This window comes from Sorex araneus, chromosome 9, assembly GCF_027595985.1.
Source record: "Sorex araneus isolate mSorAra2 chromosome 9, mSorAra2.pri, whole genome shotgun sequence".
Taxonomy (NCBI): Eukaryota; Metazoa; Chordata; class Mammalia; order Eulipotyphla; family Soricidae; genus Sorex; species Sorex araneus.
Genome location: NC_073310.1, coordinates 7,802,443 through 7,814,942, shown reverse-complemented (window position 1 = coordinate 7,814,942; position 12,500 = coordinate 7,802,443). Strand labels below are relative to the sequence as shown.

At 62.2% G+C, this 12,500-nt stretch overlaps 1 protein-coding gene across 1 annotated transcript in view; it reads left to right on the top strand.

Moving 5' to 3' along the window:
* The window catches only part of LOC129407010 (uncharacterized), a 16,167-nt gene extending 3,866 nt beyond the window's left edge, over positions 1 to 12,301 (top strand). The window contains exons 2-4 of the mRNA XM_055147089.1: positions 10,354 to 10,364; positions 10,915 to 11,211; positions 12,215 to 12,301. Of these exons, the coding sequence (XP_055003064.1) occupies positions 10,354 to 10,364; positions 10,915 to 11,211; positions 12,215 to 12,301 (395 nt within the window). The remainder of the gene's footprint in view (positions 1 to 10,353; positions 10,365 to 10,914; positions 11,212 to 12,214) is intronic.
* Positions 12,302 to 12,500: the final 199 nt, after the last annotated feature.

Below are 12,500 nucleotides of genomic sequence, written 5' to 3'. Positions count from 1 at the left end.
CCTCTCCCTCTCTCCTCTCTCTCCCTCTTTCTCTCTCCCTCTCTCTCCCCCTCTCCCTCTCTCTCTCCCCCTCTCCCTCTCTCTCTCCCCCTCTTTCTCCCCCTCTCCCTCTCCCCCTCTCTCCCTCCCTCCTGCACTCTCTCTCTTGCTCTCTCCCTTTCTCTCTCGATCGCTCACTCTCAGTCTTTCTCTCTCTCCCTCCTCTCCTCTCGCCTCTCTCTTCTCTCTCTTGTTTTTTTTTTTAATGTAGGAGTACTGCTATTTATTCAGCCATTGATTAAACTGATTGAATTGGGCATGAACGCCACATTACTTTTTTAAAAAATTGAATCACCATGAGAAACAGTTACAAAGCTTTCATGTTCGGGATTCAGCTGTACAATGATCGAACACCAACCCTCCACCAGTGCACACCCTCCACCCCCGTGTCCCCGGTATTATCCCATCCCAGTCCTCGCCCTGCCTCCGTGGCAGACAATTTCCCCAATATGCTCTTTTTCTCTTCTCTCTCCTGTCTCTCTCCCTCTTTCCCCTCTCTCTCTCCCTCTCTGTCTCTCTCTGTCTGTCTGTCTCTGTCTCTTTCTCTCTGTGTTTCGAGCCACACCCAGCAGTGCTCGGGGCCGACTCCTGGCTCTGCACTCAGGGATCACTCCTGGAGGGGCTCAGGGGACCCAGTGGGGTGCTGGGGGTTGAGCCGGCTTGGCTGCGTGCAAGGCGGGCGCCCTCCCCGCTGTCCCATCTCTCCAGCCCCTGTTTCTCTTACCTCTTGATTTTTCCACGAACACTTACAGTCCTTGGAGTGGATGTGACACAAGGGGATGATTGTCTGATTTCAACTCAGTTGTTGAAAGCACAAACAGTTGCTTTCAACACAAACAGAAAGCACAAGGGGAGAGGATTTACAGTTCAAGTTTTAACCCCCGCCCACCCCCCACCCCGTGTCCTTGATGCTGGCGACATCGGAATCAGACCTCAGGTGACTGGTCAGCTCTGTCGTCTCTGCACTTTACCCGAACTCTGTTATTTAACCCCCCAGTTGTGTTTAGGGGTGCTCAGACCCCTGAGAGGCAATCCACCCACTCACCAATTCCCAGAGCACGCCAGGTGGCTCCCGTCCGCCCTGGAACGCGCCTTGCCCTCCTGCAACCTGGCAGGACCAGGTCGCCATCTGCTGGCGGTGCCGGGAAAGTGCAGTTCCCCCGCGTCCCACACATGATGCTAGCAGTTCTTGCAGCCCCACGGCACGGCAGCTGTGGACTAGCATCACACAAAGGGTCAGTGGCACGAACCAACTCCAGCGCCACCACGGGGGCTCTTCTGCCGGCCTTGCTTCAGAGCCCGTAAGTAAATCTCAAAACAGATAAAAAACTGCAGTTAACCTCGGACTCCCGGGAGGCTGAACAGACTGGGGTAAACTGGAGAGGGGTGGGGGCGGGTCAGCTGGTGCCCGCCCAAGCAGAGACCCCGGCAGCCACTTGCTTCCACAAACCAGAATCGCTGCCGTGCCCCGGGCTGTCTCGGGATGGACCTCACCAAGATATCATCATCATCATCATCATCATCATCATCATCATCATCATCATCATCATCATCATCGTCATCATCATCATCCTGTTGATTGTCGAATTTTTCAAGCGGTCTCAGTAACGTCTCCATTCGTCCAAGCCCTGAGATTTTAGCAGCCTCTCTCTACTCGTCCTTCCAACGATGCCATATTGGAGGCTCTATCAGGGTCAGGGGAATGAGACCCAGCATTGTTACTGGTTTTGGCATATGAATACACCATGGGGACCTTGCCAGGCTCTCCCATGAGGGCAGGAAACTCCCAGTAGTTTGCCAGGTTCTCCCAGAGGGAGAAGTAGGCTAAAAGATATCCCAGAGGGAGAAGTAGGCTAAAAGCCAGCTTCTGCTGGCCGTTGACAGGATTACACGGTGCAGGGGGCAGGCCCTGGGTGTGACTGCCTAACTACTGGGAGATGGGAGATCTGGGCGGAGGAGGCCCAGTCCCAATCCAAGCAGCCTTGGAGGTCTCAGCCCCTGGTCCCACACACCTGGGTTCCTCTTCAGGTTCCTTCATTCATGAGGCTCATCCAAACATGTGGAGAGGGGCCTTGAGCATGGCTGTGGCTGGGCTCCGGAGGTCTTTGGCTGCCGGGAGCTCTGCTCGGGGTGGGGAGGGAAGCTGGAGCCCATCTCCTCCAGAGGGACTCTAAGGGTGGTCGCCCCACCGAGATATAATCTGCTGAAAACTCTGGTTTGTGACTGAAATCTCCAGGCTTTCTCAGGGATGGACTATCTCCCCCCACCTCCTCGTACTTCCGGAAGCCTTGGCAGTCATGTCTACATGGCAGTCAGTCATGCCACCCAGTTTATTTGTATGTTTTTTTTTTTCTTTTTGGGTCACACCTGGCGATGCACAGGGGTTCCTCCTGGCTCTACACTCAGGAATTACTCCTGGCGGTGCTTGGGGGACCCTATGGGATGCTGGGAATTGAACCCGGGTTGGCCGTGTGCAAGGCAAATGCCCTCCCCACTGTGCTATCGCTCCAGCCCCACCCACCCAGTTTAAAAAGCTGCTCCCTCACGATAAAAATACTCAATGCCCTGAGGAAACACGATGATCTCTTAGTACCTTTATTGCAAACCATAGTGCACAAAAGGGGAGAGAGAGAGAGAGAGAGAGAGAGAGAGAGAGAGAGAGAGAGAGAGAGAGAGAGAGAGAGAGAGAGAGAGGGAGAGGGAGAGGGAGAGAGAAGAAAAGTGCCAGCCATACAGGAGGCAGGCTGCTGGGGTGGGGGTGCTGGGGGTGCTGGGAGGGAACCTGGGGATACAGGTGCCAGGAAATGGACACTGGCGGAGGGACGGGTGCTGGATCCTTGTGTGGCTGAAACCTGACCGTGAGCAGCTTCATCAGGGTCTGTCTCACGGATCACTCTATCACTGTGTCACTGTCATCCCGTTGCTCATCGATTTGTGCGAGTGGGCACCAGTAACGTCTCACGGATCTCACGGATACTCAATAATAACAATAATAATAATAAAAAGGGGTCAGTGACAGTCAGTGAAAGTTGAAAGGCCGTGGGAGCCCCCGACAGGGAGTGATTACCCCGGTCAGCCCAGCGTGAGCACTGCAGCGGGCCTGAGCGGGCACCTCAGCCGCCGTCTGTCCCCAGCACGCCCTTGAGAGCACAGGCCTGAGGTGGGGGCTCTGCGTCCCGATGCCTGGCCCCCCACGGGCCCCACCGGAGACCATGCACGCGCCCCAGCCGGCACCTGTGGGTCTCAGGCATCGCGGGAGGGTGCTGATGACGGGGAGGGGGCAGGGAGGGAGCTAACCAGAGACGGACCCTCGGCCCAAGGCTAGGGGCTACCTGAGATGAGGGAAGAGAGACGGACGGGACGTCAGTTGCGACCTGCCCCGTTCTCCTCGCCAGGTCCTGCTGTGTCCAGTCCAGACGGCTGCCCCGGGCTCCCGGGCACCATCCCCCGTTGCTGAGGGGGAGAAGGGGGCCGGGGGAGACGTGGCTGGCCGGGCCCTCCTCCTGTTTCCCACGAACGGGAGCACGAGCAGCTCGTGGGCCCCTGGGCCTCGCGGAGGGCTGCCTGGCTCTGGCAGCTGTCAGACGCCTGGGCCACACCTGGTGCCAGGGTCGGGGGGGGGGTCACTCCCAGAAGCGCTTGGGGTGCGGGTAGGCAGTGCCAGGGCTCAAACCCGGGCCTCCCACCTCCGGGCCAGCCCGCAGCCCCCTGAGCTACCTCTCCCGCCCTGCTGTGTCGTTTCCCGGTGGAAAGTCGGGGGGGGTCACTGGGCTGGGGACCTCATTTCTGCTCCCCACCAGCCTGGGCTCGCTCTGCCTGCAGCCCCTTTAAGGAGGAGTGTGCCAGGGACTGGAGTGATAGCACAGCAGGGAGGGCGTTGGCCTTCACGCAGCTGACCCGGGTTCAATCCCGGCATCCCGTAGGGTCCCCCGAGCACCGCCAGGAGTAATTCCTGAGTGCAGAGCCAGGAGGGACCCCAGAGCATCACTGGGTGTGACCCAAAATGCAAATAAATAAATAAATAAATAAATAAAAAGGCAGGTGCGTGCTGGGCCAGTCATGTCATGGGGCGGGTGCTCGCCTTGCACGCAGTGAACCTGGGTTCGATCCCCAGCATCCCACAGGGTCCCCTGAGCCTGCTGGGAGTGACCCCTGAGTGCAGAGCCAGGAGTGAGCCCGAGCATAGCTGGGCTGTGGCCCCGAACAACAACAGGAGCCAAAGGTCCCGCACGCCGCCTGCCGGCCAAGGCGGCCTCCCACGCGTGGACGCGGCTGTTTCCCTCCAGGAGCCCAGAGCGCACCTGCACCGGCCTCCCAGTCTCTGCGGGGAGAGAGAGGGACGTGTCTCCCGACGCCCCTGCCTCAGCCTTCCTGCTGTTTCCCAGGGAGGGAACCTGCAGCTCCGTCCTGTCCTCTCGGCTGTGGGAAGGAGCCGAGAAGCCCCGGGGGGAAGCGCCGGGAGAGCCTCAGAGCAGGAACCGCCACGCCTACTTGGAGTCTCTGCTGTGCTCTGGGCTCTGCGGCTTCATGGATGTGTGTCTCTGTGTCTCTGTGTCTCTGTGTCTGTGTCTCCATGTCTCTGTGTCTCTGTGTCTCCATGTCTCTGTGTCTCCGTGTCTCCGTGTCTCTGTTTCTCCATGTCTCTATCTCTGTATCTCCATGTCTCCATGTCTCGGTGTTTCCGTGTCTCTGTGTCTCTATGTCTCCGTGTCTCTATCTCCATGTCTCCATGTCTCTGTGTCTCCGTGTCTCTGTGTCTCCGTGTCTCTATCTCTGTGTCTCCATGTCACTGTGTCTCCATGTCTCTGTGTCTCTGTGTTCTGTGGCCCTGTGGTGCTGACCAGATGGAAATGACTAACTGCCCAGTGCTCATGTTTCACGCAGAGGCAGTGGTGACAGCAGCAGAACTCAGCGACACCCTCAGAAGCGAGTGAGATGCACCTCATGCAGCCCTTCAGCGCCTGGCGCTGTCCCCGAGTCCCCCTGGGTGGGCGGGGGCTGCGGGGGGGCTGTGTGTGCCAGGCAGCAGGGCCCCTGGGTGGGGAGGAGCAGCCGGAACCCCTTGGGGGGAGTCGCCTTCGACGGCTCGCTGGGGGAAGTGTCTCCACGCCCCCTCTCTGCCCCCTGTCCCCACACTCTTTCCCTGGGCCGGGATGGACCACGCCCGGGGCCCCGCCTCACCCGGACACCTGCCCAGATGACCCTCGCGGCCTACAGTGGCCCCTGGCGCTCACTGTCTGGCCGGCAGCCCCAGATCCATTGCACTGAAACCCCCCGCCCCCCGTTTCCCAGGGCGCACCCCAGACGCTCCCAGCAGGCTCCTCCGCCCCCGCCCGCCCTGTCTCTGCCCCGCTGCCCTGCGCCCCCCCTGGAGAGACACGTCTCTGCATCTCGGGCTGGGCAGCCCTCCGCTGTCTCTGGAAGTCCGTCTGTCCGTCTGCCTGGCCACCCCTCCCCTTGGCACCCTGCTCTCCCTCGCCAGAGGCTCTGTCGTGGGGGTGGGTCGGGTGGTCCTCGCCGCGAGTTCTCCAGAGAGAGAGCGCGAGGCCGGGAGAGAGCGGCCCGCTGCCCGCACGCCTCCTCGCACGTGGGGGGCCCGGATCTGACCCCCAGCACCCAGCCGGGAGGGTCACCGGGCCTGGCCCCGGGAGCAGGGCCGGGAGCTCGTGAGAGCCTGCCCAGGAAGTGTGTAAGGGACAGGGCGGGGCTGGAGCGGGGTGTCCCCTGGCCCCCCGGGAGCGGTCAGGTGCTGGGGGTCAGTCCTGTGAGGAGCCCCCGGCCACTGAGGTTGGGGGAGACCCGGGGACACGCCGACCTCGGTGTCTGAGGCGGTTATGGAGGCGGCTCCATGCTCTTCCCTTCAGTGCTCGCTGGACTGGCCCCGCAGGGGGACCTGGTGGGTGTGGGGGGCCCGGGGGCGTCCAGCATCACCGGTTGGGCCCCCCGCTGTGCTCAATCACTTTCCCGCCCTCCCTCTCTCACCCTCCTTCAGGTCCAGAGAGGGGCAAAGGGTCATGGTGGGGCTTTTCCCAGTGGCTGCTGTCTCGGGGCTGGCTGGACACTTTCCTGACTCTCCGTCTGCGGGTCTCTGCAGCGGGGGTGGGGGCAACTGTGCATCTGCAGGGGAGGGAGAGAGGCAGAGTGTGTGTGTGTGTGTGTGTGCGTGCGTGCGTGCGCGCGCGCGTGCACGTGGGGGGGATTCCCCTGCTCACCCAGGAGTGCTCTCTTATGCCTCACCTCCTTATCTGGCTCTCACCAAAGGGTTCCGCTGCCTGCCCCCTCTCCCCCCTCCCCCTCCGCTCCCAGCCCCCCAGCCCCCTCCCAGCAAGCGCATCTCATCACTGTGATTACACTGTATTAGCCACAGTGATTGTTCTAGGCGCTGGCACCTCATTACTGAAATAAAGTTCGCGCTAATGGGAGTCCTGCCGCTAATCCCTCCGCTCACCTCTCCTGAAAATGCGCTCCCGTGATTAGCAGGAGAGACGCATGCATATATTCATGGCGGGGCGGGGGGGGGGTGCTCCTCCCCACCCTCCTAGGAGACGGAGACGGAGGCCGGGTGGATGGATGGGTGGGGGACCACTTTCTGGTGCCACCAAGGCGAGTCCCGGCCACCATTCTGATTTGGGGTCCAGTGGGGCGTTGGAAGCTGACGGCGCGACCCCCACCCCCGACTCCATCCCCCAAGGAACCTAGACACGTATCTGTTTCCTCTGGGTGGGGTGCAACTCACACCACCACCCACCAAACAAAAGACTGCAGGAACCCAGAGGGCGTGTCCCGACCTTGGCCCCCGCAGGACGCGCCACAGCCCTGCCCAGGCAGTTTCCTCTGCCCCGCTCCCGGCATCCCTCCGAGGGGCAAGTCCGCAGAGGGACACTGTGAGCCCCGCGCCTGCACCGGGCACCCAGACGTCAAAGGTGACCCCCGCTTGTCTGCACCGCACCCCCAGCGGGACAAAGATTCCTAAGAGCTTGAGTAACCTGCCTCCCCCCCCCCCCCCCGCCACACACACACAGAGTCTCAGTCCCGCATCTTGGGTACCACTCGCATCTCCCCGCGGGATGCTCCTGGGGCAGCCGCATCCGGGGAGTCGCCCTTCTCGGCGCTCGCCAGCAGAGGGCGCCGCGGAGCCGAGGGCGGCTCCAGGGGACCGGCTGGCTGGACCCGGGGGCCACTCTGGCCCTCGGTGGGCGGCGGGCAGGGACGGTCTGGCCGCCCAAGCCCCTTGCCAGGCGCAAGGTGGGGGCCCCTGGAGTACTTTCAGCGGCTACTGCGAGCCGCGCGCGCGGCCCCGAGTCCCCGGCCGGCAGCTGTTCCCTCCGAGAGGGACAATGGCCCGGCCCGCCCCTTCCCGCGCGGGTTCCAGCCCTGTCTTCGCCCGCTGCCAAATCTTTGATCAGTTTTCACTCCGGATCTGGAGGGCACGTTACAAAGTGCTTTGGGCGGGCTGCCAGCAGGCACCTCGCTGGAGCGTGACAGGGCCCAGAAGTGCCACTGTCAGGAGATGGAGCTCGCAGGATGCCTTTTAAAAAATAATTATATTTGAATTTTAAAAGCCATCTTCATAGATGGGAGTGGATTCATTTATATGGAAAGCTATGCGGGTCCCTCCGCCCTCTCACGAGCTGATGTGGCCTCTGCTTCCTTTGCAGCCGGGAGGAGGAAGAGGGGAGCTCTGGTGACCCCCCCGGGGCCCCCAAACCAAAGGGCCCCAGACTGGGGGGTCCCTTCTCTGCACCTCTGCCTCAGCTATGTGGCTGCCCTGATGGGTGTGTGTGTGTGTGGGGGAGGGTGTCACAGTGGGGAGTAGGGGGATCCAAACCGAAATTTTTTTTCTTTTTGGGTCACACCCGGCGATGCTCAGGGGTTCCTCCTGGCTCTGCTCTCAGGAATCACTCCTGGCGGTGCTCGGGGGACCCTATGGGACTCCACGGATCGAACCGGGTCAGCCACATGCAAGGCGAACGCCCTCCCCGCTGTACTATGGTTTCAGCCCCCACGGAACCGAAATTTGCTGGTGCCAGAAGTAGTAAGAGTGTCTGTCCCCGACTTTCAGGGTGGTCAAATAAACCAAGGGGACCTCTGGGGTGCCTGGGCGGCTCTCAAGGTCATCACACATTAGCCCCCCAACACCCACCGTTGACGCTGTCTCTGTGGGTCCGTGGGTCCGTGGCCTGGGCCAGGTGTGTCCACGTGGCTGCTGTGCTGGGCTGTTCCCCGGGCGCCTGGACAGCCCCTGGTCCCTGCTCTGGGTGGGTGGGGAAGGCTGCTGTTCTCGGAATCTTCCAGACTGCCAGCCGGCTGGGCTTGGGGTTTGCGTACAGCCGGGGTTGGGCTTAGGGTGCCTGGCTCTCGCACCAAGTCCCCCTCACTGCTGGGGGCTTTCCGGATTGATTCCGACTCAGAATGTCTGAGGGGACCTTGGGGTGTTTGTTTTGCTTTGTTTTGGGGGGCACTTCTGACTGTGCTCTGGATTTGCTCCTGGCTCTGTGCTCAGGGGCCGTTCCTGGAGGGCTCGGGGACCCACAGGGGAGGAACCTGGGTCTGCCGTGTGCAGGCAAGCGCCCAGCCAGCTGTCCACACTTTCTCTCCAGCACAGGACCCTTCCCGCCTTCCCTCCTTCCTTCCCTCCTTCCCCCCTCCTTCCCTCCTTCCCTCCCTCCTTCCCTCCTTCCCTCCTCCTTCCCTCCTTCTCTCCCTCCCTCCCTCCTTCCTTCCTTCCTTCCTTCCTTCCTTCCTTCCTTCCTTCCTTCCTTCTTCCTTCCTTCCTTCCTTCCCTCCCTCCCTCCCTCCTTCCTTCCCTCCTTCCTTCCCTCCCTCCCTCCTCCCTCCCTCCTTCCCTCCCTCCTTCCCTCCCTCCCTCCTTCCCTCCCTCCTTCCTTCCTCCTTCCCTCCCTCCTTTCCCCCTCCTCCCTCCTTCCCTCCCTCTTTCCTTTCCTCCTTCCTTCCTTCCTTCCTTCCTTCCTTCCTTCCTTCTTCCTTCCTTCCTTCCTTCCTTCCTTCCTTCCCTCCCTCCCTCCCTCCTCCCTCCTCCTTCCTTCCTTCCTTCCTTCCTTCCTTCCTTCCTTCCTTCCTTCCTTCCTTCCTTCCTTCCTTCCTTTCTTCCTTCCTTCCTTCTCTCCTTCCCTCTTTTCTTCCTTCCCTCCTTCCCTCCCTCCTTCCTTCCATCTTTTTTTTCTAATTAAACCGCCATGAGCTACACAGTCACAAAGCCGTCCCTGATTGGGTTTCAGTCACACAGTGTTCCAACGCCGTCCCTTCACCGTACACATCCCCCCCACCAGCGTGCCCAGGTTCCCTCCTGCCCCCCTCCACCCCCAGCCTGCCCCCACGGCAGACACTTTTCTTCTCTCTCTCTCTCTGGGGGCATTATGGTTTGCAATACCCCCAGGCCCACTTCTCTGCAGGGGGTGGAGGGAGGCGCCCTGTGTTCCGAGAAGGACCCCCAGCTGCGGGTTAAACCCTCCAGGCCCTCCGCGTGCTCCTGCTCCTTCCTCCGCCCGAGGGTCCGAGGTCCCCCAAGAGAACAGCCCCGCGGGGCGTCTGCTTCCAAGGCCGGGACGCTCTGGCTCAACTTGGCCAAGGCCTCGGCCTCCCAGCAGGGCCCGGCCGGCCCCTCTCCCTTCGGCACGCGGGAAAAACCACTGTCTGGTTGAGTGAGTTCTGCTATAAATCAAAGTGTCGCCACTTAGCCAGCAGAAGTGATTTAATTAATCCGCGGCCTTGTCCCCTGAGCACGGCGCCACCTGACTGCTAATCAAGTCCCATCAGCAGGAGGAGCGTCGGGGGCCCCTTTTCCAGCCGAGTGGCAGGAGATGGAGGGGAGGGGCGGGGGGAGGGAACGGGAGCCGGCGTGGGGTGGGGTGGGGTGGGGTGGGGTGGGGTGAGGTGGGGGCCGAGGGGGCTTCAGCCTGTCACCGGGAGAGAGTCCCTTGTCTGGCAGCTGCCTCTTTATACCCCGTCGCCTCGTCTCGGCTGAGCTGCCGGCGGGGCCCGTCTTAGGGATATTAATATAGACATTATCTATTGTCCCCATCTATTTATCAGCCAGGATCTTCTCTCGTCTGGGAACCCGGGACAGCTTGCATATTGCAAAAAAAAAAAAAAGGAATCTTAATCTTTCTTTTCTTTTTCTTTCTATCTATCGAGTGTTTAAGACGTTAACACACACACACACGCGCACACACAGACACACACGCACACAGACCACTCATAATCTCAATAATCAGATCAAACCCAGAGTTTGTGGGGCTGTGTCTGGGGTCCAGGGGCACTTTTGAGGGGTGAGCGTCTCTCCTTCTCATCCAGGTGAAATGAACGCAAGTCATTTCTCTACTGTAAGCAGACAGGTGGGGTCTGTGCCAATGGGCTGGGAAGGGGAGATGAAGGCTTAGTGGGGGGGGGAGGGAGGGGGGAGGGTGCTGGGGGGAGGAGGAGGGTGGGGGTCCACTTCCCTGAACCTTCTCCCCGGGGACGGCCGGCCCACGGGCTCGGATGGGAGACACGGGGGCAAACAGAGGTCAGGGAAACTTCCAGCCAGTCACGGAACCGAGTCTTCGGCCTCTGGAGTCCAGCCCTGGCTGGGGGCGGGGCGGGCGGGGCGGGCGAGGAGGAGTCCCCAGATTCTGTTTGGGAACACGGACTTCTCGGGAACTGGGTCCACTTCTGGTTCCTGAGCCGGTACCAAGAAACTTCCAGAAAAGTCTTCTTCGGTAGCGGGACGAAAGGCAGAAAGGCGCTCCCCATCCCCCCCACATCTTGCATCAATTATTGCAGAGATGCTGCTCCCTCCCCCGGGGGGCGCCCCGCCCCACCCGCGCGCAGACACGGCGACCCCGCCCCGCCGAGGGGTGAGTCACCGTCCCCAAGGACGCGCGGGCGGCCCCGGACCCCGACCCCGGACCCCGACCCCGGACCCCGGACCCCGACTCCGACCCCGGACCCCGGACCCCGACCCCGGACCCCGGACCCCGGACCCCGGACCCCGGACCCCGGACCCCGACCCCGGACCCCGGACCCCGGACCCCGGACCCCGACCCCGGACCCCGGACCCCGACCGACCCCGACCCCGGACCCCGACCCCGGACCCTGGACCCCGACCCCGACCCCGGACCCCGGATCCCGGACCCCGGACCCCCGCGCCCGCGGCCCCCGTCGGCAGGGCTGGTCCGGCCGCGGCTGTGCGCGGGGCCTCTGCGTGGGCAGCCGGGCCGGGGCCACCCCGGGTTCTGGGTGGGCTCCGGGGCAGGGCTCGGCGGGTCCCCCAGGCTGCAGCTGCGCGCGGGGATGCGCAAGGGGAAGCGGGTCCTTGGAGCGGCCGCGTGGGCCCGGGGAGCTGCAGCTCCCGCCACCGGACACTGGGGGGCGGTGTCGCCGCCTCCGCCGTCCGCTGAATTCCTGCAACCCCCCCCCCCCCTCACATCCCCAGCTCAGGGGCACCGAAGGCAGAGGGTGAGGTCCCGACCCCATATCTGACCCCATATGGGTTTTTGAGTGTGTTTTTTGGCTTTTTGGGTCACACCCGATGATGCACAGGGGTCACTCCTGGCTCTGCACTCAGGAATTACCCCTGGCGGTGCTCAGGGGGACCCTGTGGGATGCTGGGGTTCGAACCCTGGTCGGCTGCGTGCAAGGCAAACGCCCTGACCGCTGTGCTATCGCTCCAGCCTCCCGGCCCTATCTGGGCTGGCCCCTGAGTCCCGGCCAGGGGCTGGGCGCCCCCGCAGAGCTAGGTACCCGTCTGTCGGGACTTGCTGACTGTGCATCGGGCTGTTTTCCCTGGACTCAGTGTCCCCATCTGCAGAATGGGACTCCTCAGCTCCCATGAGGGTCCTGGGGATGAGATGAGAGGGTGGGCGGAAGGTCCCCCCCAGCCCCGCTGCAGGGGAGGGGCTGGGAGATGCGGCGTGCCCTTTGCCTGCCCTTGCCTTTTGCAGCACCCTGGAATTTGGACTCTGTTGCACAGCTGGGACCCAGAGGGTGCCCCCCACTCATGGTAGCTCAGGGTGCTGGGACCCCCGCCCCCTCGTGAAGCCCTCCCCCTTTCAGTGTGTCTGGGACCGCGGGGGCAGCCAGGGAGCTGCTGCTTGTCGGATTGTTTCTTTTTATACCCAGTTGGAGACAGCTGTTGCGACCTGAATCTGGAAACAGCTGTTGTGACATTTGCCAGGGTCACCGCGGGGATGAGACTAAGGACAGCACGCACGTCTTCAGGTGGGGCGGCGTGAGCCAGTTCTCCTGCCTCTCCTTCACGTGAGAGAGCTGGCGGGCTGTGCCCTGACGGCTGGGCGCGGGCGGGACCCGCTGAGACATGCTTCAGGTGACAGACGGGCACCGCAGCTCATTCCTACCTCAGCCTTGAAGCTCTTTGTTAGGTTTTAGGTCTGGGGGCCACACCCGGCGGTGCTCAGGGCTGACTCCTGGCTCTGTGCTCAGGGCTGACTCCTGGCTCTGTG